The sequence below is a fragment of the Ciona robusta genome, chromosome 10 (genome assembly GCF_009617815.1).
Source record: "Ciona robusta chromosome 10, ASM961781v2".
Taxonomy (NCBI): domain Eukaryota; kingdom Metazoa; phylum Chordata; class Ascidiacea; order Phlebobranchia; family Cionidae; genus Ciona; species Ciona robusta.
In genome coordinates this window covers 3,532,550-3,560,158 of record NC_143244.1, presented here as the reverse complement: position 1 = coordinate 3,560,158, position 27,609 = coordinate 3,532,550, and the positions used below count along the sequence as shown (strand labels likewise).

Sequence of the window (27,609 nt, the reverse complement as noted above, 5' to 3'; positions counted from 1 at the left end):
GTAAAATTTCACCTGTTGTGCGGATCGCTAAATAACTTCTTGTGTGTTTTGTTATATTTTATTAAATTGTTGTCAATTAATAAAGGAATGATAGTACTAATTCGTGGTATTACCCCAAAACCGTCATCTGTTTCGATTTTGGAAATATTTGGCAATATGTGCTCAAGTGTCCCATCTTCCCCCATTGTACTATATATGCCTCTTTAAGTGGACATGATGTAAAAAATACAACCCTGTTTGGTTTTCAGAGTTATAACCATTATAGTAACTGTAAAGTTTTTCTGTTACAAATGGATTACAATAGTAATCTGGTGCAGTGATATATTGGTTCTGAATGATATAGCAAAGTGGGGAAGATGGGACATTTAAGCACATGTTGTCCAATATTTCCAGAATCAAAATATAGGATGGTTATTTTAGGTGATACCTCGGACTAATACTCGATTTAAAGTTAACAGAACTAAGTTGAGACTTATTTCGATCAGTTTAGTAAGCATATTTCACTTAAGTCCGACGTCGTGGCACAGTGGATGGCGTCTCTGCCTCTGTTCCAGAGTTTCTGGATTCTAGACTCGTTGCTGCTACTATTGTGGGCGTGTGTGTCTTTGGGCAAGGCACTTAACGGCAACTGCTTCAACAGTACTTACTAACGGGTTGTATAAATTTCCAGTCGTGAAGAAAAAAACAATCCACACAAAGTTACATACGTGGTATCTTGTAAGCGGTCACCATATGTTATATATATACTACGTTATTGATGAAACAGAACGTCCGTGTTATAACTTTTACCTGCCACGCAAAAATAAAGTAACTAAACCTAATTTAAAAGTCAGTTCAGTTCTTCACTTCTTCTATTTACAATATAAACAATTTGTATGTGAGCAATATATATGTGTGATGAAACAGAACATCCGTGTTATAACGGCTGTCTTTTTCTGGAAAGAGAGTACTATGCTGCCACGCGAAGATAAAGTAGGTAAACCTAATTCAAAATTTAGTTCAATTCTGCTATCGACAATATAAACAATTTGTATGTGAAGCAGTCTTGTTCAATTCATGAGGCACAAGAACAAAGGGCACGATTGGTCTGCAGAGATCAATCCAAAGTCTATTTAAAAATATTTTAGTAACTGTTGTGATTTTAACTTTGGAACAACGTGTCTCTTGAGTTAGCTGTGTGATCTTTGAAGGTTTGCCCCTAAATTGTAAAACATTGGCCACTCAAAACTATATAAATGATGATGGCAGTAATTAAGGTGATTGTAAATGTATTAAAATAACAAGAACTATAGTGAAGAATTCTGAAGTACGTTATACGTTACAGATTAGGCTGGCCGCTGGCGAAAAGAAAGTGTTAGAGGTTGCCGGTTGGTTCGTTGGTGGAATGGTGGTTATTGGGTTAGTGGTTTTTGGGTTCTGTAGTTGGTGTTTGTTAGTAGATATTAACGTAGGGGAGAATTCTTCACTATCCCCGTTAAAGTACCAGTTTATCGTAGGTATCATTCCTGATTTTCTGCAGTATTTTTTAAAACTTTGTTATTATTTTATTTTCAGCATTAAATTCATATCAAGTTCATAATTTTAAAAAATGGCGATAAAATCTGTTACCCAAAAGAGGAAACTGAATCAAATAAATGATAAGGAGTTGAAGTTTGAGAAGATGCCACGTATCTCGAAAGAATTCAATTCTAAAGGATCTAAAAAGAAAGAAAAGAAGTTTAATTCAAATCTTCTTCCTATTAAAGTTGCTTCAGGCAAAGTACTTCAGCAAAGTGTTAGTGAAGATGAAGAAGAGGAAGAAGAAGAAGTGGAAGAGCTGATCTGTGAAGCTCCAGAGGTCCAAAATGAGAATGTGTCCAAAGAACCTGCTCTAACCACGAAGGATCTTTTGTTAAAAAGGAAAAAAAATATCCAAGAAGCAAAGTCAAAGATTTCACAATTGGCATCTGATATACTCGCCGAACCACAGAAAAGTTTAAAAATGATTAAAGATTTGCGGCTGATGATGGAGAACCGAGAATGTCCAGAGAGCTATTACACTATAAAGAAGCTTGTCACTGTTTCTCTAGCTTGCCTGTTTGTTGATATTCTACCTGGTTACAGGATACGTGAAAGAACAGAGCAGGAGAAGGCGGTAAAGTTAAGTAAAGAGGTAAAAGCATTAACTGAGTATGAAGATGGTCTACTGCACCAATACCAGCAGTACCTACAGTCATTGGAAAAAATGATTAAGATGCGACGTCGATATGGAAATAAAAATCCTGCAACACGGGCCCAGTTATCTATGAGTGAGGTTGCAGTGCAAGCGATGTGTGATTTGTTTAAGCATACATCACACTTTAACTTTCACAACAACATAACAGTGGTTTTGGTACCAATAGCCAATGATGATAGGAACCCAAAGGTTCGAAAAATATGCTGTGATGCTTTAGAGGCAATCTTCTTATCGGACAAACTGGGTTCTTCCATTCTTGCTGCAGTTAAGGCCATCGCAAAAGTTTCTAAAGAAAGAGGGCCAAACAAACTCAGGGCAGAGTTTTTGAACACACTTTTGAAGTTAAGGATTAATCAAGTTGATTATTCTCTCATTAACCATAAGAAAACAAAGCAGGAAAAAATGGAGGCAAAGCGGGAAAAGAAAAAAATGTCAAGGCGAGAAATCAAGCAGATGAAAAAGCAGAAGAAACTTAAAAATGAATTAAAAGAGGTTGCTGCTGCTGAAGATCACGATGAGAAAATGGCTTTGCATACTGAAACTATTCAGCAAGTATTTCTTATATATTTTAGGATTCTTAAACATAAAAAGGGAGATTTGGATGGATCTCAAGCTGTACTACCAGCAGTGCTTCAAGGCTTAGCAAAATTTGCACATATGATTAACATTGATTTTTTCTCGGATCTTTTCGCGGTTCTGCAATCTCTGGTCTCACAGCAAACTCTACCACTCCAACAAAATGTACATTGCATTTTTACTGCATTTACTATTTTATCGGGTCAGGGAGAGATTTTAAATATTGATCCTGTAGACTTGTACAAAATGCTCTTTTCTTTGTTGCATGAAGTGGTTATGAATGCTCCACATTTAAAAAAGAAAAACAAGGATGTCACTAAGGAAGATTTAGACATGATTTTAATGTGTGTCTCTATTATGCTTAACAAAAGAAGGAAGCAAATCACACTAAATTCTCTTAATTCCTTTATCAAAAGACTGTCAACCATTGCAGTTCATACTGAACAATTCAAACACACTGTTAAGATATTAGAAGAAATTCAAAAGCTGTTGAACAGCAATAGCAAGGCGTTGTCTCTTTTTGATTCCTCATCCCAAAGTTTTGGAACTCACAACCCTTACCTGGACGATCCAGAGAAAAACTGTTCCCAAGCTTCATGCTTGTGGGAAATGCACTTGCTTAGGAGACATTATGCCACTTCAATTAAACAAACGGCATTTCAAATACTAAGGAAAGCATCAAAGGAACAATAAAGACTTTTTTTAATGGTTTTGTGTGTTCGGTGCCTTATGGTTTTTTTTGAAATCTACTGTACCAGTGATTTCAAAACCAAATATGATGCATATCGGAAATTCAAAAATAACTAATAACAAGTTTTAATATATTACCTGTATACCACTTTCGGTTTAAATTCTAAAAACTAATCGATAAATAAGTTGCTATGTGTCTAAACCTCTGTAACCAAAGTATAATTCTTAATATATTACGATTGGTTTTCAGTCAAACTCTGGATGCAGGAACCAGGAAATAAAATTAATTAAGATATGCGGACATATGGGCATTGCAAAGAACAATTGAAAGGTATAAGCAGCTTAGCGCTGGCCAAATTTTTATGCGGTACATCATTGGTGTGTGACTGCGTGTGTGTTGATCTATGATGTCATACCACCAAGTCTCGCATTTTAGTTTTATGTTATAGTACTGTGGGGTAAGATGGTACATTTTTGGCACATAATATTTAAATATCCTTAGTGCGTTTTAAACAATTAACAACAGTCAACGGGAGTCGTGGGGAGATCCGGGTTTCTAATTCTTTGAATGTTCTTTGTTTACTACTAAATATTATGAGAAAATATATTAAAAAAGGTGTCCCATCTTTTTATATCCCACTACACTTGGATCAACCAGGTACAGTACGTGGACATTTTCAACGCCTAAAAGCACTTTTCATAAATGTGGCCGGGTTGTAGAGGCTGTCTCTTTTGAGCACATATTTAACGATATATTTTATTCAAATTTACTTTAGTGTATAAAGATAGAGTTATGGAAACGTGTTGCCTGACTATTACATAGGTACATTGAACACTCAGAAATATGCTGAAAAAGAATTTTAGGGATTTACAAACAGTCAGGGTAAATTGGGACACTCCAGAACCTTGTAATAAATAATTAATTTATCATGATAAATCTAGTTTTGTACCCTTTGAAAATGAAGTTTACTTATTCTGTCTTGTCCCACTGCCATAGCTTTTATCATTTATCATATGTATGTGCATATTTAATAGATCTTTGTTTGCGTAAACACAACAATAAGGTCGGTCTGCCAAGAGAGATTAAATGATTTCATGCAGTAGCCAGAAACGTCATTTCCACATCTTTTAATTGCATATAATAATAATAATAAACTGTTTTCATTAAAGCTTCCGTCTTTTGCAGACAAAAATAACACACAAAAAAACGTCACATGTCACACCAAACATTGATACGTAAAATTATATTAAATAGTATTTGGTACACATGAATTGAAATTACTCTTTAAACTGGAGTTCTGTTGGTCCCTTTAGTAATCATAAAGGAGGTACAACATAATTTAAAGCTTTCAATGCCGCTTCATATCCAAGGAAACAACACTAGAAAAAAAATAACATAGGATTAATAAAAATAGCATATTCTGTCATATGTATTTTTTACAAAAAGCATTAAAACAAAAATATTTTTATATTGTTAGTAGGCTATTTATAAGTATGACTTTTTAAAAAGAAAGAACAACAAAAAAATTGAGTGACAGACTAGATACAAAGGTTACATATTGTACATAGATATAGTCATATACTTCTTCGTTTATAAGGTCTATAAGAGAAAATATTTTCAAAAAAATTGCCCAAATAAGCAAGAAACAGATAACGGAGATGTATGCAGATCAACCAGATAATGAGTGAAACAGTAACTACACTGAAACTCCTTAGTTTTAAAAAGTATAGGGCATAATGAAAAGGACATCATACACTGCTTATTACTTACTGCGTTGGCTGGAAAAGCTCTTAACATAACGGGAACAAATCCTTTGTACATTCCTCTTATTCCATCTGTTTTTAGAACATCAACAAACACATCTTTGATGCCATTATATTTTCCAGGTGGTGCTGAAAGTATTTATGCAAATTGATATGTGCAATGAACATATTTTAATAGTTAGACAGTCCTATCTCTATTATAAAGTCTGTTATATTTGTGGTTTTGCATCCAATAAACGTAACTTTCATTGCTAACTGAGTTGTCACAGCCACAAGGTTACAAACGTACAGCAGGCATGAGTTGTATAAAATAACATATAAGACAACCATGTTATATAGACTGACGTTGACCTGCCACCTACACATACAGAAGTATCATTCATTCCTTATATTTCTATGAACTGTAAATAAAAGCAATTAAGCTACCTGTTTGGAATCTTGACTTTAAAACATCTGGAAATATGGCAACAGACCAGTTAAATATACCAGCCATTCCACCAGCGAATAACACACTACCAATGCTCAATTTTGTTGGACTGAAACAATAAACAAGATAAATTTTGAGATCTGAAATATTAAGAAAATGCCTCACTCTTGTCCGGCTGGTGTTAATGCATTCTTAATTCCTTCGTAGCTTGCGAAGTACATTCCACTTGCAGGGATATCTTAGAAAAAGTTTGGAATATTATTACCTAAGAATTTCACAGTTTAATAACAAAACCATGACCTTTCAAATGCCCACTATGGAATATTCATACTAACCTCGACACAATGTTAAAACAGTTCCTCTATAAATACTCCGGATGCCTCCTTCCCTATACAGTTTCTTAGCACAGTCAACAGGACCATTGTATTTTTTCTCAGCTGTTCCTTTCTGGATTTGGAGCAGACATTTGATACGTTCACCTGGAGCCATAATCACTGTGGTGAGGATACCGGAAAATCCACCGGCACCAAACAGTTCCAATAACCTGGGTGTAAAATTTTTAATGAATGACTAACACCTAATTATCACTATGTTGTATGATCGGTATTCGCTATAATGACTAATATATGTGTAAAATGTATAAAGTGATACGTGGCTTAAAAAAGTTGAAAAACACTTAATGTAAAAAAGAAAAGGTTCGACTCTGTTTTTAAGTCCTGACCCAAAAAACAATGTGTGAATTGGTATTACGTATTTACGTCGTAATTAATTACCATAGTAAACAATCGTTATTATGATGCAATGAATCAACGCGTCAATCCCGTCTATAAAAAAACAGACATTCTGCTTGGCTGAGAAAAACATTGTAAATATAAACCAAACCACTAGGCCCATGAAACATAAACCATGTTTTTTTCGCTTTAATTGAGGTGTTAATAATCCCATTCATACTGTATCAACAACCCTAAAAATAGCATTATTACTATATCAACAACCCCAAAAATGGAATGATTACTGTATCAACAACCTCAAAAATCGCATTATTACTGTATCAACAACCCCAAAAATCGCATTAATATTGTATCAACGACCCCAAAAGTTGTATTAATATTGTATCAACAACCCCAAAAATCAAAGCTGGTGATAGCATGCAATCTGCATTTATAAAACTGTAATATGATTTAAGCAAACATACGAAAGCTTTGAGTTTTTGTCGGATTTTATAGAAGTAATAACTTCTTTTCCGACCCCAAATCCAAAGAAAGAGAGAGCAAATATGGGAGACACGCCAACAATTGGAGCTGCCATGCCCTTATAGAGACCACGGAATCCCTGAAAATTTAAAATATTATAGAGAATGTATGCAGATGAGAATTATACCACACTATACCTCAAGCCGGACAGTTTTTACAGCACAATCCCAAGTGCCTTTAAACATTGGTGCTTGGCCAGGAGCTGGTGCTGGCATGGTTTGAAGACGAACCTAAGAATAATGCATTATGACTCAGGAGTACAAAGGCTAAGGCCATAATTGGTATATAGTTTGAGGTACATTGAGAAGTGTTTATTCAGCACCTTTATAGTATCTAGTGGATGCCCACTGACAACAGCACATATTCCCCCAAATCCTCCAGCAATGAAATCTTTCCAAACACTTCCTTTCGCTTCTCCCATCTTGTTCAATTAATTTTACGTCCAAACACAAAAAAAAAACAGGCAAAGCAAGACAACTGCTTAACACAAGAAGAAACGTGAGCTAACTATAAAAAAACTAATTACGTGCCCGGGGCTACGAAAATGCGGCTGTGTAGAATAGCGTTATTACACGACGCTACAATATAGCAAGATTTAAACATAAGCTTGTTTGTAAACTCTTCCATTGCTATTATGGGTAAAGGTCAAAGTCCACATTTTCTAAGCCGCAGTTTTGCGAGAACATAGATATTAGGGTTCCAACTTAAAACCACAGAAATAAACAAGAGATCAAAGATCTAATGCGTAAGCACGTTAACTAAACTAATTAGCATAGTATTAATTAACCCTTTTACTACAACGGTCGATTGAGCTTGATCACAAATTTTTAATGCGTTTAAAAACTACACCAACCATAACCATTCAAGTTTATTCGGCCAGTTTAGTTATTTGGTAGGTTAACGCTTACAGTTTACTACTTGTTTAGGAAATTTAATTATTTAATAAATATTAATTAAAAATCTTTAAACAAACGGTTTGTTAGAAATATATATATATATTATAAAATAGTTGTTTTACCCTATAACTTTAAATTAAGTCAATAAACGAAGAAAAACTACATAAAATGCCGTCGATTGCATTGACTATACAATGGTAAACGGGAACGACCCGCGAAAGAGAGAGAGTGTATCACGTCTCTCCTTTGCCGACTTTAGAGATGCGCATTCTATTCTTTTTTATTTTATTAGAAACTGCCCAAACCCGCGATATATTCTTTTAACTCTTCCAGTTTATTGGGCCAGTTTAGTTTTTGGTAGGTTAACGCTTACAGTTTAGCGCTTGTTTAGGAAAATTAATTATTTTATAAATTTAATTAAAAACGTTCAAACAAACGGTTTGTTAGAAATATATATATGTTTGGAAATGGTTATTTTTCCCTATAAACTTGAAATAAGTAAAAAAAAACAAATAAAAACTACATAAAACGCCCTGGCTTCCATTGACTACAATAGTAAACGGGAACGACCCGCGAAAGAGAGAGAATGTATCATGCTCTCTCCTTTGCCGACATTGAAGATGCGCGTTCTATTCTTTTTTTATTTCTGTGCATACATTTACAATAACGAGAGAACACAAGAAAAAAAATGACGAGGCCTTCAACCGCAGACGTTTAGTTTTTATTAGCCTAAGGCGTACTGAAATAAGAACCTTCTTCTTCTGACATTTGTAGCTTGCATTGCATAAACATAACTTTTCAGGACAAGCTTAACCGGTAGCTTCGTTTTTACTGCAACGTTAAGCCTTAACGTTAATTTATTTGTTTATATGTGAGGACGGCGCACAATAAAGTATAAAGTATGAAACCACCATGGCAATCCCAACACCATGTAGCTACAAGTGGAAATAATCCACACCACCCAACATCAAGGTACGTATTTGTGTAGTGCTTCTAACAGTATTGTTGTTTTATTGTTTATATTACTATCTATATATGCTTATTACCTGTGTTGGCTAACCGGTGCTAGTGAAGAATCCTTCACTTTGTTATTTGCCAGCCACTAACTGCTAACCCATATAAACGCTAAACCCCTATTATACTAACTCCTATAACCACTATAACACGTTACTACCAACCTCTTACACTTCCCACCAGCCTAATCTGTAGCCTACCGGGGAATTCTTCACTTGTGTCCAAAAACGTTACCAAGCTAGTGTATTTATGACGCAAATAATAGCAATAGGTTGAGAAATAAAACTGCTGTATTAAGTAACCATTGTACCATTAAAAAAAACACTGGCATTTAGATGTTGTTTTGCAATAATTAGGAATTTTACAAATTTGCTTAAAGAATTTATCACCTAATTACCATCGTCGCACCCTGTATCTTATGCCAGTGCGTGTGCAATGTTATAGCAATCACATGAGGACTTTTGGTTGAATTCGAAGGTTGAATTTTTAGCCAGGAGACGAACACAAAAAAAAATAAATTAAGTCTTGAAATTTAGAACTCCGGAACTCCCAATACTATTAATAATACTGATAGGTCGCTGATCCTTGGTATGCAGTGCATACCTCAGAATTGTTTATGGGTATACGGCATACCCAGTTTCCAACGATTATGCCGTCTCTTTATCACTAAAGCAGGATAGTATTATGTTGTGTTTACGCATGTACCAAGTATTATTTGTTGCCAACGTATTAATACTTTAATAGTTTACTTGATCGCATACGTAAAAAGGCAAATATCCAACCTGTTACAAACACCTGCTGACTAAACAATCAAAGGGACAATCGCTATTATGACGCAAATAATCAAAATGTGAATTTCTATTATTTCGTAATAAACTTGCTGCTTGGCTGAGGAAAACATTGTAAATATAGAGCAGTGCTACTTCTGGGAGATATTTAGGTTGTTTATTACCGCCTGTTGCCCTGTTTAACAGGCAAATTACATTTATTTATGCGGAAGTTTGAGAAAGTCAGTGCAAGTTTCTCAGTTTGTGTTTCGAATTCCCGCCGGAAAAAAATACATATGCTCCGCATATATCTAATGACGCCATAATCATTGCGCAGATGCGCTCTGCATACCTCAAATATTTAGGAAATTAGGGTGCCTAAATACTAATAAGAATTCAGTGTTGCACTGCCATATCTCACGAGAAACTTTGTGATAAACTGGTGATTGGTGCGGTTTAGTATAACCGAATAAAGGCACAAAAAAAAGCAGGAGTTAAATGTAGACAGATTCATCTTTTCATCTATTGTTTTATATTTTAGGATTGAAACAAGTCAGGCGCCCACATCATCTGTATCTGATCCATCTCTCGTTCTCTCTCAACTTTTTGCTCATCAACAGAATGCTCTACATTCCTCCTACCTATCAATGTACACCAAACCAGATCAGAAATTGCCCTATGATCCTCGGATGCAGCTCCCAGTGATGTCCGCATCACTTCCTCGTACCCAGATGCTCGGAGTACCCACTCCTCATCAACCACTTCCCTCCACTAATCCTTATCAACAAAGAAGAAGTGCACCTCTTCGTGTTTCACTCCTCAGAGATATCGATATAGCAGGAGAAAGGGATAAAGATACACCAGCTTCTTCAGGTATGAATATGAAACAATACATTCAATTCTCCATTTATAGAGTGCTTGTACCATAAATAGCACCTTTGTTGATCAAACCAATTCTAAGCATGTGTTTCCGGTTATACATTCAACCCAAACAAATTCATACAAAACAAACAAAATATAAATAACTAAATTCACATTTTTAAATTATTTTTGTTTTTTGTTTTTTTGAGTCACCCATTCCTTCTTTTCTCCTGGATGATATATGTTGGCACTGTTTTATGGAGATGTATATTAATATATTTCAGGTGCTTCATATGCATACAGTGGTTCAGCCTTACACCCTTCTCAAATAGCAAGTAGTTCGCGCCATACACAAGAGAGACCAATTACAATGTTAGGCAACATGCAGCACAATTATCAACAACAACAGCAAGCTTGTGCTGTCCTTTCTAAGCAACAGGTATTATCTGTAAGAGTGTTGTTTAACCCTTTTGGAATGAGATTAGTTTTTGCAAATATTCTTTTTTTGTCTGACTGCCATGTATTGCTCTCCAGCGGCACATGTGTTCAAGCTAATTGGAAACAGTTTATTAAATATTTTCCCTTAATAAGGATTAAGGAATAAGGAGGCGTGATAAAAGAATTAGTTTTTATCAAAAATTTAGATTTATTTTTAAAAAAGGTTTAAAAGTTAAAAAATGTTTATTATAATAAAAAAGTACAAGACCTGGGTGGCTGGATTATACTTATACCACAACTATCTTTTCAAATGTAACTTTAGGCCTTTCTTATTTTAATTTAGGACATACCTTCATTTAATCACCCAAGTTTTGGTGCCCAGCAACATCCTGCTTATTCAGGCTTGCCCATAACAAAAGAAATAAAACAGGTGTGTACATCCACTAATTGCAGTACTGCAGCATGTGAACTCATAGAAAAAGATGTATTGGCTACATATATAATAATTACAATATTTTTCATTGGTTTAGCAGTTTATAATAAAAATATATGTATATACAAATAAATGATTTTCAGAATTTTTACTTTTAATTAATAAATTGAAAACAGAAATAGTGGCAACTGATGAATCACTGACATTGTGATTCGTTACTTTCCAGAAAGTGAATTCCCAACAAAAGAAAAATATTTAAAAATATTCCCGGTTTGTTTCAATGCTTCACTTTCCTCACTTAAAACATTTTTTTAGGAGGCAATAGTTGTGAAACTAGAGGAACAAGATAAAGGAATGTATCACCCACCAAGTGATAACACATCTGATCATACAGCTTCACAAACACCTAGTGTGCAACGGCATGCAGGTAAACTTATAACATATTTTCAAAGAATAAATAATTATATAAGCCCAAAACTTGTTTGTCAACTTGTTTGAGCGACGAGTTCCCAGACATGTACTGAATCGTCAACACCTAGCAGAAACAAGTTTAAAAGTAATTGCGGACTGGCTCCTCTATGTCCCCGCACTTCCCACAATTGCAAAATGCTACCCCATTTCTTTGCCCAACTTTTATTTTCCAAGGCCAATCTAGTCAAAATAATAATAAATTGCTATTAGCTTTTTGGTATAAATTTTGTTTGATGTCGTCAATTAAGTTTTTGCATACCCACCAATAATGTATAAATATTACTCTGCCTTTCTTTGGAATTTCAATTTGAACCGAGTAAATTTGTGACTGCATCAACAAAAACTCTAGGTGTACCTACCCAACCTAAACAAGATATAACAAACCCAGCAAGTGTAAGTTATGAACAAAAGTCAAAAGAAGATTTGGTTCAAGCTATGGATAAAGTGGACCGAGAAATCGCAAAAGTAAGGACATGCTGTTGTAAATTCTGTGTTTTTAAACCATAGTTTGTAAAAGTGTTCATTCTTCATAATAGAGAGTTATTTGTCCACTACCCTTTTTTTTATCAGTATGCAATTTCTGTTGCCCACATGTCATGGTAAAGACAAAGTCTGTCTTTTTTTGGGCACTAAACCTTTTTTGGAACCACATCTTTGTGCAAAACAATGGTCAACATAGGCCTTTAATTTTTTCTAAGTTTTGTTAATTTTTTGGTTGCTCTAATTTTTGTATGATAAAATGCACATCGATTAGGGCGTCAGTTGGTCAATATACATTTGAAAACCGTTGGAATTTTACATCGAAATGTTGGTCTCAGGACGCAATTAAACTATCGGAATAGCTTTACCAGAGAAAACTTTATATTGACATTTATTTTACCCAGAGATTGGGTAATAAAAAAAATAACATTTAACAACTGTGAAATAGCGAAGTCTATACATTTGTGATTTACCATGATGCATCGTATAATTTTAGGTTGAGAGCGAGATTAATCGCATCCAGAAGAAGAAGACACAGCTGGAGGAGTCCGCTAAGATGCCTCCTGAGCCTGAGAAGAGTGCATTATCACCACAGAGAGTGGAACCAAAGCACCGAGATCTTTGGCAAGTTATTTATGCGGAAAATAGGGTAAGTGGGGTGGGAATTCTTAAAGGGTAAAATTGGAATATTTATTTATGAAAAACAATTGGGTAGCCTGTTTACGGTTGAGAGTGTAGCCCTAATTTACATATAACTTTGGCTACAATTTATTTTAGTTAACCGTAACCATTTAAAAATTATTGAAGTAGCATTGGCAATATATTGTTGTTGTTTTTGTTTTAGAAAAAAGCTGAAGCAGCACGTGTAGTGTTGGATGGGTTGTGTCCGAGGTACGACATGCCATTATATAACCAGCCTTGTGATACTAAAGTTTATCAACAAAATCTAAAAAAGTAAGTGCTGGTCTTGTAATTGAAATCGGAATAACTTATATTTGTGCAAGGACTATCTTTAATCAGAAACTGTGTTTTAAATTTATCTGCATGAACTAGTTTTTTTTTTTTTTAAAGTTCAGACTTGTTATTTGGGAAGATTAAAGCACTAAGAATCATATAATTATATTCAGTTAAAATTATTGCTTTGATAATGATCATTTTTTATTGTTAAAGAAACATTTTTAAGTATCCTGTTAAATCAAAACAATCTTAAAACAATCGAAGCACTTATTATATACTTTAAATTTGGTTTTGGAAACATTGCCTTGTAGCAATGGTAGTAAAATGTTCAATTAATATTTCAGAAATGAAGAAATGAGACCTAAACTGCTCAAGTTCTTCAAGCACCGTAGTAAGTTACAGAACATTCGTGAGCGATATATTTGTGCAAGGTATGACCAACTCATGCAACAGTGGAATAATAAAGCGGAAAGAATTGAAAACAATGTTAAAAAGAAGTAAGTTTGCAAATTCCAATGTTATTTATATGCTATGTGAGTTTGATGTGCTTGAAGCTTTAAAGAAACAATTGTTTAAGTTAGTATTACAAATTCTCAATAGTCAATTTGTAGAAACAGTGTTGCTATTGTGACAAGTATTGTGACGAAAAAATTCAACACCTCAATTAGTACCATGGTCCATGTCGCAACAAACAAAAAATTTGATTTTCTCAAAGTAAACGAATTACTGAAATGTTAGCATTTTTTTATGTTCTATTGCCATCTGTTGTTTTAAACTACAACAACAGCTAATGCTGTATAGATCAGGACCTATGCTTATTACAGTTGCTGAATCTCAACTTTCATTTTATATCATCACCAGGGCAAAAGATGCGAAGACACGAGAGTATTTTGAAAAACTTTTCCCGGAGATCCGGAAGCAAAGGGAGCAACAGGAGAGGGTGGATCGTGTTGGAACGAGAGGAGACTCTTGCAGAAGTGATGCAGATTTCGCCCAGATCGTGGATGGCTTGTCAGAACAAGTATAACTAATATAAAAGATATTATTTTTTTAAAGTAGTTCCCAAAGGTAGCGCTGTCCCACTGCTACTTCCACTTGTAACAAAAAAAATGAAACAAATAATGAGTTTATACCTCCATGGTTTTTATAAAGTTTGTAAACAAATTTCTCGGGGCAGTTAGTTCACACATGTAGTTTTACTAGGTATATCAATTTAGTGTCTTCTATGATTTTCAACAAAAACTTTTACTTTTAATTTTATTTACTCAAAATATTTAAGCATTTACATGCGTTTAAACTGTTAGAAAATAAAAATCTAAACTTAACTTTGCATGAGTGGACACCCAATTACCATTTTCCTCAACTTTTAAGGAAAACCAACTGAACCACATGAGGCAATTGGCAGTAGTACCTCCCATGTTGTTAGATAGAGATGAGCAGAGAGTCAGGTTCATAAGCACCAATGGATTTATAAGGGAACCTTTCAAAGATTTCAAGGTCAGTTGAAATTGTTTTTATTAAAGTTCATATGTATCTGTGTAGGTTATACCTATTGCTATTAAACCAACTATATTTCAAGGTTTTTTAGTCCTGTAAAATTTAGTTTAATCTATTTCCAAAAATTTGTAATGGGCCTTTTAGAACAATAAAATAGCAACCTTTTGCTATTAAGCAAGTTATATATTTTTTTTATGTGTATTTATTCTATTACCGAAATCTTTAATGGATTCTGTAGAATATAAAATAGCAACATTATATTTTGCTATATTGTCTATAAATTTTAGGAGAGTCAGCAGCTCGACTCGTGGGCTGAACAAGAAAAGATAATATTCAAAGAAAAATTTGTTTTACATCCAAAGAACTTCAATCTTATTGCTTCCTTTATTGAAAAAAAGGTTTCATTTTATATTTAATTGTTTAGTTATTTATATCTGTATTTAAAGCCAGTTTGTAATCTAAATGGATACTGGCAACCAGTGGCGCAGCCAGGGGGGTTCAGGGGGTCGTGACCCCCTCGCTTATAAACCCCCCCAAAAAAATAATTAAAAAAAAATTAAAAAACTTTTTCTTTACAGTTTCTTGATTAAACCCTCCCCCTCTTATTTTTTTCTGGCTGCGCCACTGCTGGCAACGGTGCACAAGGACATCCCTTAACTTTTTCCTTAACTCCTATTTTGTCAGTTGTTGTTGGAACGCCTGTTAAAGTAACTTATAAAGCTTTTTACTGTTTTTTTGTAAAGTACTTTTAAAATAAGGTCTCAAACGCCTTTAATTTTGTTGTGTGTGTGTTACAGTAATTTATAACGTCTTTATAACCTTACTAATTAATTTAAACATATTTTTCCCTAAAACAGGTTGTTTTCGTTAAGATAAATAGTTTACCAAAAATTCCCAATTGGAAAATTTCTTTGTTAATTTTTAAAACATTTGATGTGCATTGTGTGCAATATTAAAATAATTTGTATTTCATATGTGACAAAATTTAATTACTTTATCTCAAAGTAGAACTGAAATTTTTATTTCCAATTTCAGAGTGTGGCAGACTGCATTCTTTATTATTACCTTACATTAAAAGAATTTGTATTTTAGACGAGACAAAATTTAATTGCCCTATCTTGAAGTACAACTGAAATATTTTATTTTCAATTTCAGAGTGTGGCAGACTGCATTCTTTATTATTACCTTACAAAGAAAACGAACAACTACAAAGCTCTGGTTCGAAAACAAAGCATGAAACCTAAGAAACCAAAATCGGGTCGTTCTCATGTAAGAACGTTTAATAATTCTACCAAACCTAGCTTTTCTTTGGTCATGTTTGGGAAATGGTTTTAGTTTTGAACCATAACATATGAAAGAATGAAGACGATTGTGTCACAAAATAGCAGCTGATATTTTTGTGTTAAAACTGACTGGAAAACCCATGTTTTATGCACCCAATATACAGTTCAATGTTTGTAGATTTTAATGTAAAAATTAGTTGCAGGTTTGGTTCCCTGTTTAGTTGTCTTACCACATATAGACTAAACTAATAAAAACGTCAAATGTCTCTAAATATGAACATAATATTATGACAACTATAAGCTACTACACGCAGGCATCAAGCAATAATGATCAAACTGGTACTGGAAAAGATTCATCCGAAAAAACGTAAGTCACTATCTCATTATATACTGGGGGTCAGGGCTGTGCTGAGCTAAGCTCAAAAGCTTGTGACCGAGCGTCTCCTTTTTTAACGCTTGGGGACTAAAAATTGTGCCGAGCCAGCATGCTATTGGTAGCTTTACGTTAAAGCTCGGTGAGCCCGACTTTAACACATTTTTATTAGGTGTTAGGTAATTGACCAACTCTGGCATACATTCTAGTTTCCCCTGCATGCCTTGTCAAGAACCTCATTTATATAGAATAGATTCTTACAACATTTGATTCATTTCACACATTAACACAAATTCTTTGCATTTTTAGCGACGAGACAAAAAAAGAAGAGGAAATTACTGAAATAAAAGTGGACCGACCCCCCTCACCAAGAATGACAAGTAATTATATAATTAAATTAAAAATTTAAAATGCCCTTGGCCCCCAGCAGGTATTAATACTTTTGTGGGCTTACTACAAATGTACTAAATACCCTTCACTATTCTGTAAAAAAGGCTGTTAAATGATATGTATATAAAAACTGATATTTTTTAGTAATATATTTATTTAGTTGTATTAGATCAGTAGGTAAAGTTATATAAAAGTAAACACCTCTTCTGACTAAAATAACTAAATCATATGGGTATGAAAAAAGGAGAAAAATTATCTTAGCCCATAAAACATTTTTGTCTGTATGATAAATTGATTATGGCCAATGTTACCACATCTCGCATTAACTTCATATTCTTATATTTGACTGTTGGGCTTTTTGACTTTTGGTGGCTTAATGTATTGTGGTCACACAATGAACAAAACACTGTGAATTTTCAACTCTTATGTTAAATCTAACGTGGTTCGAGAAGTGAATGGATTAATTCATTTTCTCACTGTTCGTTTTTTAACACACAACAAACGCCTCATTATTTTATCCGACGCACGCGCCTCCGTTTTCTTGCTTCCTTTTCGCCTTTTACACCTAGCTTACACCTTTCTGCTTTCCTCTGTCTGTCCAGTGTGCCTCTCCCCTTCGGTTGTTTTTAATGTCCGCAGTTGCAGGTGTTTGTGTTCCTTTGTTTTTTCCATTCCATTACTTCGCTGTATTTTTATACGCTTCTTTTGCAGAGACTGACGATGCTATTTAGGCGAAATATATTTCTCAATTAGCACTTGTGGTTACACTTGATTTTTGTTGGTTACGTTTTCGTACAAATTTCTCAAAATGTTTATAATTCTCAGGGGCACGAAAACAGACAATGAATTGGACGGAGGAAGAAATATCTTTGGTTAAGGAAGGTAAGATTCAATTACAAATTAATTAAAAATATTAAAAATTGCAAAAGATAGCATTCGAACCTGCACGCATTCTTGTATTGTGCTTCTTCCAATATTATCTACACTTCAATTTATTTGAATAATATGTTTGTCTAATAATGGATCAATATACTTTAAAGTTACCAAAATTTTAAATGTAGACCAGCTTTATCATTTTTAATTTATTCAGTAGCGCCAATAGGCCCATTTTGGGGTTTTAATAAAAATTTGAATTTGTAATGTGAGCCATTATTGACATATTCTTATTTCTTTTCGCAACCTGGTGAAAAATAGCAATTACAATTGTAGGCGATAATAAAACACTAACTAAAAACTTAAAATTAACAATATTTTATTTTATAAAATAAAGGGTTTCAACTTGAAGCATAGTAAATGTAAATATATTTCTTTCGAATTACCTCTTTATTAGTGTTGATAGTGTAATTAGAGTTTGACCTATTATTAATTTGCTTAACATAAACATTTTATCTGCTAATACGGCTCTTATTTAATGGAACAGTTTCCAGCCATATTCTTAAAACCGTATTTTTTCACAAAAAATACTAAAATTCAGGGTTTGGAAAGCATGGGAAAGATTTCTGTTCCATCTCACGCATGGTTACCAATAAGTCAGAACAACAAGTCAAGAATTTTTACCATAATTACAAGAAGAAACATGGCTTGGATCAACTTATAACTGAGAGCAGGAAAAAGAAGGTAAAGTTTGAACACCTATGTGTAACAGTGTAAAGTTTGTAAATGTGCATGCACAGCATAGTTTTATGGGCAATCTATTGGTGGCTGAACACAGTACCTAAAATTTATATGTACTTATTGTCGCATTCGGGATTTGGAAACCGCATAAAAAAGTACAAGTACCTAGCACACAGTATTCATATTTTTACATCTTTAATTCCAAGACTTCCTCATATAGGTAACATACAGGGCATAACTAACATAAAATATTTGAATAAAACAAATGGCCTATCTTATAAAGCAAACAAGAAATTTCAGCAAAAATAATTTCACAGTGTTACAACATAGAAATGCTGTAAAAAGTCATATAAATGTTTTTCCATCTTTAACTACAAGATTTCTTTGTAGACGAACGAATCTCGACGAACTCGTTACCACGCCCCGTCTCCTGATACTTTAACAACACCAAGTCCGGATGTCACTTCATCAACCGATGCAAAACCAAAACAAGAGAAACCAGAAGAAGAGAAACCATTCATTGAAGAAGAGAAAAAGGTGAAGTTATCATACAATAAGGTTATAAAAATTAATAAAGAAAATCATACAATAAGGTTACAAAAATTAATAAAGAAAAAACAAAAAAATAATAAAAATTAAATATATTTAAATTTTGTGTTGAGGGGTTAGTAGGTACAAACATAAAAAATGTTCTTGCCAAAATAGTTTTGTCACAGACAATTAATTGAAATAAAAATTGTTGAATTATTGTTTTCTAATAATTTGAATGAGTTTTATGAATTAATATTTTAATGAATTTGAAAATTTGTTTATAAAGACCTTTTGCATTATTTTTGTTCTAATCAAGATTTTTCCTAAAAGTTTATGGTTTAGCTGTAACATTGGCTAAAAACGTAGAACTATCAAATCTTTTCACAGTTGGCTGATAGCCCACCTAGCACAACAGCTTCGACAACTAAAACAGTGACCAAACCAGAGACAACTGAAGCGGCAACACTGTCCACTTCTCACATACGTACACGGCGCATCACTGCTGCTTTGGCTGCTGCTGCAACACCAGAAGGTATTTAAATAAATAAATAAATGACAGTGATTTACCTCCATGCGCAGTAGAGCAATGGTGGCTGGGCTAAACGGGTGTCACGTTCCAAAAATCACGTACCAGCGTTTGTTTAAGTAAAATAATAAAACTATAAGTTTCAGTTACTAGAGGGAAAACACTGAGGCTTTTTAAATGCTTAAATTATTTAAACAAAATATTTGTTTTGCTTTGAAAAAAAGTGCATAACTTGCCAACAGAAAAGACCAATGTCACCTAGTTAAAAAAACTCAAACAAAAAAAAACTTGGTTTTTATAAAGTCAAAATTCAAATCTTATGTTTCTCTATTTTGATTCCCATTTTATGTAATTTATATATATATATATATGTTTTTTGTATATATATATATCATTTATTCATTTGTATATGGGTGCCATTTTTAAGGCTTTACCTTGTCTATCTTAGTTTAAATTAAGTAAAAATGACTGTTTATATTTCTATATATCAGAAAGTCAAAGTGCAAAGAGAGCTGTGAGTGGTGACTCTCCAGTGTCAACTAGTGGTGAACCTGCAGAGAAAAAACAAAAGGTTATTTACTTTCTTTCTTTATCAAAAATCTGTGTTCTATAAAAAAACAATCTTTCTGTGTGATATACTCAATGTGTATGACTGTTTACCTTTTATTTTACTTAAAAAACTGTTTTAGTCCCTTTAACAATAAAAGCATAGGAGTCTGTTTAAGAAACATGTTCAAAATATCTCAGGGTCAGCAGTTTTTGAAATATTTCTTTATGTTTACATGGGGAAATCGAAGTCAATAACAAGTATCTGTATTACCCAATTTGAAATCTTAGTTGACAGTTAATGTTTTAAAGGTTTAAATGTAGTAAGTAGGTATTAGTAGTTACCCACATGGTACTAAGTAACAATATAGAATCAATTATATTTTTTTCAACACAGTCTGTTGTTACAGAAAAATGAGCGAAAATTAAAAAGCCACAAAAATGAAAAGGAAGCGAAAACAGAAACCGGAAAAGAACAGGTTAAAATAATTTTTTTGTTTTTATCGTGCAATAAAATTCTTCCCATGCACTAACTATGCAGGCTTAAATAAAATATTGACATTTGCAAATATCCATGTTTATCAATTATGTATTAAAACTTACTGTCAGGTATAGTATAAACATTATAATGCTCTTATGACAGTTTTTGTTTAATATATGCTAACATTTCGTTATCTATAAAACTCAATTATTTTTACAACTATTTAAGTATGTCTGAATCAAGTCTTGAAAAGGAGGTCTAAAGGTACAGCTCATGTAAGCATTTATTTTTGATTAGCTTTACAACAGATTTGTCTAACTTTAATAGACTAACTTGTTTGTTTTTGCAGACAAAACCCCGTGTGGAACAAACTGTTGATCAAACAAAGAAATTGGAATCTGGAGATGGAAAAACTACTGGTAAGAGCGAATCCAAAATGGTATTTATATTTTATTCAGTATGCTATGATCCCCACTTATATTAAGGATAAAAGTAAATTATTTAGTAATATCAATTATATAGGGCTGTGAATTTTCCCTATTTTTGTTTAACCCTTAACCGTTCAGTTTTACCCGGTTAACCGATACAAGTGAAATCCTAATAAAAGCGTCTTGTTTATCGCTTTTCTTTCGCGAATTTAAAGGCAACTTTACGACGTACGTATGAACTATGCTTGCAATACACGGGCAAACGTTCTTAACGTTAAAGTAATGCTTTCTTATTCATATTCAAACCTATTTTAAAACACCTGCCGGCTAAATAATCAACGTGTGAATTGCAATTATGACGCAGTTATTAACGTGTGAATTGCTATTATGTCGTAATCAATTGCCAGGTCAAACAATCGCTATTATAATGCAATGAATCCACGTGTGAACGCCTGCTTTTTCGTAATAAACACGCTGCTTGGCTAGGGAAAACATTTAAGTTGTGTATTACACTAATATAATGTTGCAAAACTAGTTAGCCCGCGGTATTAACAATCAAGATTGACGACGTAATCGCCGTTGTAGGGCACGATCAAAGCAACAGCGTCCCTGCGCACTCTGTCTTATTGCAAAACAACAATCAACGAACACGTGCCTTTCGTGTAAATAAGACAGATATTGATATACGTTTATGCCCTATGACGTCATAGTTCGGTTAACGACTTGAACTTTTCGTTAGCGGTTAACCGTTAACTTTTCCACAGCCCTAATCAATTATCCTGCTGTTAAATCTTCTAAAAAGGGAGTTTTTTTTACCTAAACCAGATGTTGCTTATTTTACAGCAAGCTTAACTTGTGCAAGCTGTATTTTTCTGAATGTTGGGGTAACTTGTCAATTTCCGCAAACTCTGGTTTTGACGTGTTGTATGACCTCACCCCTTATGAAATAGATAAAAATATAGCATGATGATGTTGTTTTTGTGCTCATAGACTCCGTTGATAAGTCCACTCCAGTTGAAGGTGCTGCTCCTCCTGCATCTAAAAGTAAGCCTGTAAATCCTAAATCCGAGAAATTGGAGATAAGGAAAAAGGACGTAGAGGGGAAAAAAGCCGAACCTGATTGTGACAGTAGCGCTACTTGCAGCGCTGATGAAGATAACTCAGAAATACCTTCTACTGCTGTGAGTTTTAAGTTAAAAATGTTAAATTATAATTTTTTTCAGATTAATTTGCAAACATTCTGGTACTTTGCAAACTATTAGGTAAAATAAAACCTAGTTAAAAATTAATATTTACGAAAAAAGAGTTCTGCACCCAAAGGTTTTTTTACTTCTTTTTATTTTTGCTTACTTTATTACTAATTTTGATTTGTACTATTCAACATTTGCAGTTTAATGCGAAGCATGCAGATTGCCAAACAACACTTGCATTTATTTGTATTCCAAATGTGACAACTAGATGTGTTTACAGTGGGTGACGTAGTCACTGTTCATTGTAGCGTATATATATGTCACCCATGGGCGCCGTTTTATATGGTGCAGACGAGGCCGGCCTACTCTGGATATTATGCAGACGGTGCAGCACCTTCTGCGTATAACTGCATTTTATTAATAAAATCCGTTTAAAATTAAAAAGAACTAGTCGTTTTAAGCCCGCAAATAGCTAAAGAACTATATATTCAAACGTACTGAGTTATTACGCCCTCGATTGGCGTAACAACGATCATTTTCCGTAATGTTTTTCTCAACCACGCGTCCACGCATAATGCTTTGTTACGACATAGTAGCGATTCACACGTTGATTATTTGCGTCATATTATTATTTGATGCGTCGATTATTGACGTCATAATACGGTTTGACGCGTTCATTATCAGCAATTCCGGAGAAAGCAAACCGAATAGTCTACGTTTACGGTGGAGACTGTTTATTAAAACTTTAACGAAAAGTAAACATACGTTAGTTTTATACTTAAAACAGCTTGCTATGAGTATATGGCTAGCGCCTTTGCAAATACGGTTATACAACGACTGTGTTAAAATAAAACAAATAACACATACATTGGTCCGTATTAAACACATTAAAGCTTTAACTTAACGGTTTAATCTTTTTGCGTGGCGGATGTCCTTGGATTCAATTAAGTACTTTAACAGCCATCTGCAGACTAGGTGCTTGCTACATATTTTGAAACAAACTTTAGCTGCTGGTAAAATTAATACGTCATCGAAAGTAACGATTGACAGGCAAAGCCTATGTTGCGAATCGCTTAAAAACGATCTACAAACAGTTTTAATGATTTAAAAACCCCACAAACACTAGATCTGTACAAAATTAAGACCTATGTAATAATCAACAGCATTGAGGTTTGTTGAGGTATCGTTAATGTTCGTGTGCGTATCGTAGGAACAACGTCCTTCAAAGAACGGCGAACGAGTTTGATTGTGTGATTTTGCCAGTTTCATACCCGCATGAACGATAGGCAGCAGTTTTTACAAACTTTAATAGTCGCCGTTATTGTTACTGCTGCCATGGAAAGTATAGCTTAATCGTGTTTTGACGCGAGTGATAAAAACTCGCGTATACCATATTTTCCTAATTTCTGCAAAACGAATGACGTCATCATAAACGTGGCCTCTTCTGCAATTTAAAAAAATCGGCGCCTATGATGTCACCCATTGCTATATGTGACTGTCTATGCATGGCAAACTGTATAACAAGGTGATTTTACGTCACTAGCCTGCCTCGTACCTCCATTTCGTGCCAGTTATGGTATCTTAAAATGTCTTTTCAGACTTCTTAAGCTTTTTCTGGTGTCTCAATGAATGTATACTGAATTGGGATTTCCCTATTCATCCAACACAGTGGTTCTTAAACTTTTTTGTATGCTTTACTCTTTTAACAAACGTCGGATTTACCGCCAATATGTAATATAGCGCTAATTTATTAAAAAGCAAAAACAACTAATTACATCAGTTATACTTAATGCGATGGATGTGCTAGCTTTTTGGGAACTTTGTTCAATGTCTGGTAAAGTACTACAATTGGCACATTTTTCCTCCAGGTAACTGATGTGGATTTCGATTGGTAACTTATTTACCCCAGGGGTAAATTTACCCCAGTTTAAGAAAAGCTGATCTAACACCTATCTACATCCCCAGACAACCAGTGTCCCAACATCCGTGAAATACTCCTCCTCTCCATATGCGTTTGATGATGATGTGAATGACTCTCCCACCCACATCAGACTTGAAGCAGCTCGTCACTCCCTCTCCGCATCCAGTGCTCCTATAAATCCTCCCAACATCATCCAATCATCTTCTGCTGCTGCTGCTCATACTGTTGATTCAGGTAGTAATTCTAGGTGTAGCGACCACGCTTATTTTTCTACAACTAATTGTAAATATGTTTTATCTGTAAACAAGTGTTGTTTTGTTGCCAAATCCTGTCTTTTCGATTAAAATATTTCTAAATCTTCTTTACCTCCGAAGAGACAAATAAAGTCAATATATTTATATTATGATAAATGTTTATATGTATCATGTATTATACGACTATTTTGGACAAACATTAAAGATGTGGCTTTCAATATAAAGTGTGGCAATACAAATTACGCAGTGATACACAAATAGGGAGCAGACATAGAAGTTAAAAACTTCTTATAAACTCTGGCATTCTAAATAAATAGGCTTGGTGGTTGAACCGTCCACCTCTCTTAAATTGTTATCACAATAAATCCTTTTTTCCAGACACGAATTATCTGTATTAGTGTAATATATTTCTTGTTATTTGTTAAAAATACTTGTTTTAGGTATTAAATTTATTGTAATTAAAGGCGCATACAAACAAAAAATGAAAATTTGTATGTGGAAAAAGCATAGAGATGCCCAAATGTGACCTAAAGGCACCATCAAAGTTTCTCTAAGTTAACCACTATATCCAATGTGCATATAGGTAATTGCATTTTAGCAGTAATAACATTCCACTTGCAAGGCTTAACGAACTCAACTTAAACCTCAGGTGTTTTGAACTTAGCAAACAAAAGATCTCGTGCTCCTCCTGTTTCTTCCACCATCGATCCTCGTCCACAGTCCCTTCCCCCCGCATCCATGATCCCATCATCTTACTTGCCTCACCTCATCTCATCCGAATCTTTGAAGAAGACGATGCTGATTCCAGGTACCATTGTTGGCATATGTGTCCTTGGACAAGACACTTATCAGCAATTGCTCCAACCCAGTGGTCACTAATGGGTTGTCCAAATTATCAGCCATACATAAAAAAAAGAAAAAATCTCAAAAAGAGAATCACCCAGAAAGTAATATACATGGTATCTTGTAAGCTGGCACGAGGTGTTAAACCCGTGTGATAACAACTGTCGTTTTCCAGTCACGCAAACATAAAGTAAAAAATATTAAAAAAAAAATTTAGACACTCATTAAGTTTGCAATATTTTCATATATATTCGTTTCTGAAATATTCAATATTGTAAGATTCAAAGTGGAGTCATCAATTTTAGGATGACATAATCAAAAAATAAAAATATAAATTTGAAGTATTTTATCCTAAACCTTCCATACAAAGTTTTAGTCTGCTTTGCTTGTCTCACAAAATCCGATTAAGCGAGACCGTGTATAAAAATGTTATACTTCAAAAAAAAGAGTCTTGTATTCAAATGGTTAAGTGTTTTAAATATTAAATTCAGAAAAATGCTATCTTTTTTCACATATCTATATTTTTTTCATATTTTAAATATTTTTTTTCACAGAGCTTAACAGTTCACGACCAAGCTCCACTCCTGGTTTCACACTCGCACACGACCGAACCATGCCTACTGCACAACCAAAAGGTAAGCGAACTTAACACTCTTTCAGTTAAATCTAATATTGTTTTTGCAGTTACAGAAAGACCTGCTGCTGTTTCTGCCAAAACTGCCCCTTCATATTTAAGCACTGGTCAGCATATAGAGAGCATACATAACTTGAAATATGTTGGTAAGAAGTTTTATTTTTAAATGTGATGCTTTTTGACTCAACAAGTATGAACTATTGTGCAACTTTTCTCTTTAATAATGCCATTAACACAAGCTTGGACTTGGAGCATGCTTAATATTATAACTTTGCAACATTATTATCTGCCACCCATTTATAATTATATAGTATCTGATAGTCCAACTGTGACAAAGTGACTTGTTGGTCTGTTTGTAACAAAAAAGAAATAGTTTAAATAGCTTGTAATAGGGATGCACATTACAGAATAATTAGGTATTCTAGGATATCCTAGAATACTTTATTTCGAATCTAGAATTCCGAATCTGGAATTTTGAATCTTTTTGTATTAATAAGAAAAATAAGTATAAAGCTAAAACGGCCAAGCCGAAACGTATAGCAACCTTTGAAAAAACGCCGTGAAACGTTTTCTCTCGAAAGTCCTACAATAACAAAAATCTTTTTTTTAAATTACCAAATTTTAAAAAATTGTTAGTTTAGTTCTGATGTATGATGACGTCATTAAATACCGAATCCCGTAATTAGATTCGAATACAAAAGTAAAATACAGTAATGGTATGGTGCTACTAAAACATAACAAACAGAATTGATTCTATTTGAATAGAAGACTGACGACGCCATTTAGGCGAAATATATTGCTTTGTTACTAGCGCAGTGGTTGGACTTCATTTTTTAAATATTTTACAAAAAAAATCTAAATAAATATTTTATAAAAAAAACTGCATAACTTGATTGAATCTCAAAGTATACACTTCGGAGCAGTTTAACCAAATGATGAATTGGGATACAGTTACATTTTTGTAATTGGACAGTTTACAATACTTATCTAAAAATGTATATTGTGATATAGCATTGAAACTTTGTATCTTATCTAATACACAAACACAGTGTGTACCTTCTTTTTCATTCTTAAATACACCAAATAATTACATTTGCTTATTAAAATGAAAAAGGACATTTTTATAACAGAAACAAATATTTCTCTAGGCAAGCAATCATCAAGCACCCCCCCACGTCCCGCATCGAGACCCCTCTCATCTACATCAGGGATTGAAGAGAAAAGAAAACCATCCTCCGTCACTCATCCGGGAGGTATTCACCAACATTTTATCAAAATTAAGTTTTTTAAAAGTAAAATAAAAAAACTAAATGAAAAAATAATAAAGTTTTTTTAAACTAAATTAAAAACAAAAATAAACAAATTAGGTTTCTTAAAACTAAATTTTACCAAGAACAACTCAGTCTAAACTGTTCAAAACCCAAAATGTTTTTAAAAAGTGTTTTAGTTTATTTTTATGGTTTTAAAATCTTTCATTTTTTAGCCAATATTTATTCATAGTATTACATTAAGTACTTTTGTTCACACAGTTGCGCAACCCTACCACATTGTACCATCATCTGCAACTTCTTTGGACAAAGATTTTACCCCAGCAGTTGTCCCATCACCAATGACAGGTATTGAAATGTTTGTATTACTGTTTTAGTATAAAGTCAAAACACAATCTATTTTGTTTCATCAATATACATATTTTTATATTTAAATAAATAAAAAAAAATTTTAAACATTTTTTTTACATATTAGTTTGTTGTCATTCAGTATTTCTGTTTCAGTAAATTTTATTTTACCAGTACTTATAATAAAGGATCATTACCATTAAAAATTATTACAACAAAACATATTCTATTTTCAGTTAC

At 33.6% G+C, this 27,609-nt stretch overlaps 3 protein-coding genes across 3 annotated transcripts in view; 2 read left to right on the top strand and 1 right to left on the bottom strand.

Annotated features, from left to right (window-relative positions):
• The first annotated feature begins 1,118 nt into the window (after positions 1 to 1,118).
• On the top strand, positions 1,119 to 3,776 carry LOC149729619 (nucleolar complex protein 3 homolog). Its single transcript, XM_089887078.1, has one exon. It carries the CDS (start codon positions 1,589 to 1,591, stop codon positions 3,482 to 3,484), a length of 1,896 nt encoding a protein of 631 aa, XP_089743204.1. The 5' UTR covers positions 1,119 to 1,588; the 3' UTR covers positions 3,485 to 3,776.
• Positions 3,777 to 4,594: 818 nt separating this feature from the next.
• On the bottom strand, positions 4,595 to 7,486 carry LOC149729618 (mitochondrial carnitine/acylcarnitine carrier protein-like). The gene is made up of 8 exons (XM_089887080.1): positions 7,248 to 7,486; positions 7,063 to 7,155; positions 6,868 to 7,004; positions 6,008 to 6,216; positions 5,838 to 5,910; positions 5,672 to 5,781; positions 5,253 to 5,374; positions 4,595 to 4,861 (listed from the first exon to the last, which is right to left on the bottom strand). Exons 1-8 carry the CDS (start codon positions 7,344 to 7,346, stop codon positions 4,799 to 4,801), a joined length of 906 nt encoding a protein of 301 aa, XP_089743206.1. The 5' UTR covers positions 7,347 to 7,486; the 3' UTR covers positions 4,595 to 4,798.
• Positions 7,487 to 8,550: 1,064 nt separating this feature from the next.
• Positions 8,551 to 27,609, top strand: part of LOC149729617 (uncharacterized) — a 31,694-nt gene continuing 12,635 nt past the window's right edge. Inside the window, exons 1-29 of the mRNA XM_089886903.1 lie at positions 8,551 to 8,793; positions 10,144 to 10,475; positions 10,748 to 10,902; positions 11,245 to 11,331; positions 11,650 to 11,761; positions 12,155 to 12,270; positions 12,782 to 12,934; positions 13,130 to 13,239; positions 13,587 to 13,739; positions 14,104 to 14,263; positions 14,614 to 14,739; positions 15,027 to 15,137; positions 15,895 to 16,008; positions 16,337 to 16,389; positions 16,705 to 16,775; positions 17,611 to 17,667; positions 18,260 to 18,402; positions 18,790 to 18,936; positions 19,318 to 19,462; positions 19,948 to 20,027; positions 20,413 to 20,481; positions 20,833 to 20,902; positions 21,902 to 22,092; positions 24,067 to 24,256; positions 24,926 to 25,084; positions 25,674 to 25,754; positions 25,804 to 25,899; positions 26,902 to 27,006; positions 27,283 to 27,369. Of these exons, the coding sequence (XP_089743029.1) occupies positions 8,723 to 8,793; positions 10,144 to 10,475; positions 10,748 to 10,902; positions 11,245 to 11,331; positions 11,650 to 11,761; positions 12,155 to 12,270; positions 12,782 to 12,934; positions 13,130 to 13,239; positions 13,587 to 13,739; positions 14,104 to 14,263; positions 14,614 to 14,739; positions 15,027 to 15,137; positions 15,895 to 16,008; positions 16,337 to 16,389; positions 16,705 to 16,775; positions 17,611 to 17,667; positions 18,260 to 18,402; positions 18,790 to 18,936; positions 19,318 to 19,462; positions 19,948 to 20,027; positions 20,413 to 20,481; positions 20,833 to 20,902; positions 21,902 to 22,092; positions 24,067 to 24,256; positions 24,926 to 25,084; positions 25,674 to 25,754; positions 25,804 to 25,899; positions 26,902 to 27,006; positions 27,283 to 27,369 (3,544 nt within the window). The 5' untranslated portion in view covers positions 8,551 to 8,722. The remainder of the gene's footprint in view (positions 8,794 to 10,143; positions 10,476 to 10,747; positions 10,903 to 11,244; positions 11,332 to 11,649; positions 11,762 to 12,154; positions 12,271 to 12,781; positions 12,935 to 13,129; positions 13,240 to 13,586; positions 13,740 to 14,103; positions 14,264 to 14,613; positions 14,740 to 15,026; positions 15,138 to 15,894; positions 16,009 to 16,336; positions 16,390 to 16,704; positions 16,776 to 17,610; positions 17,668 to 18,259; positions 18,403 to 18,789; positions 18,937 to 19,317; positions 19,463 to 19,947; positions 20,028 to 20,412; positions 20,482 to 20,832; positions 20,903 to 21,901; positions 22,093 to 24,066; positions 24,257 to 24,925; positions 25,085 to 25,673; positions 25,755 to 25,803; positions 25,900 to 26,901; positions 27,007 to 27,282; positions 27,370 to 27,609) is intronic.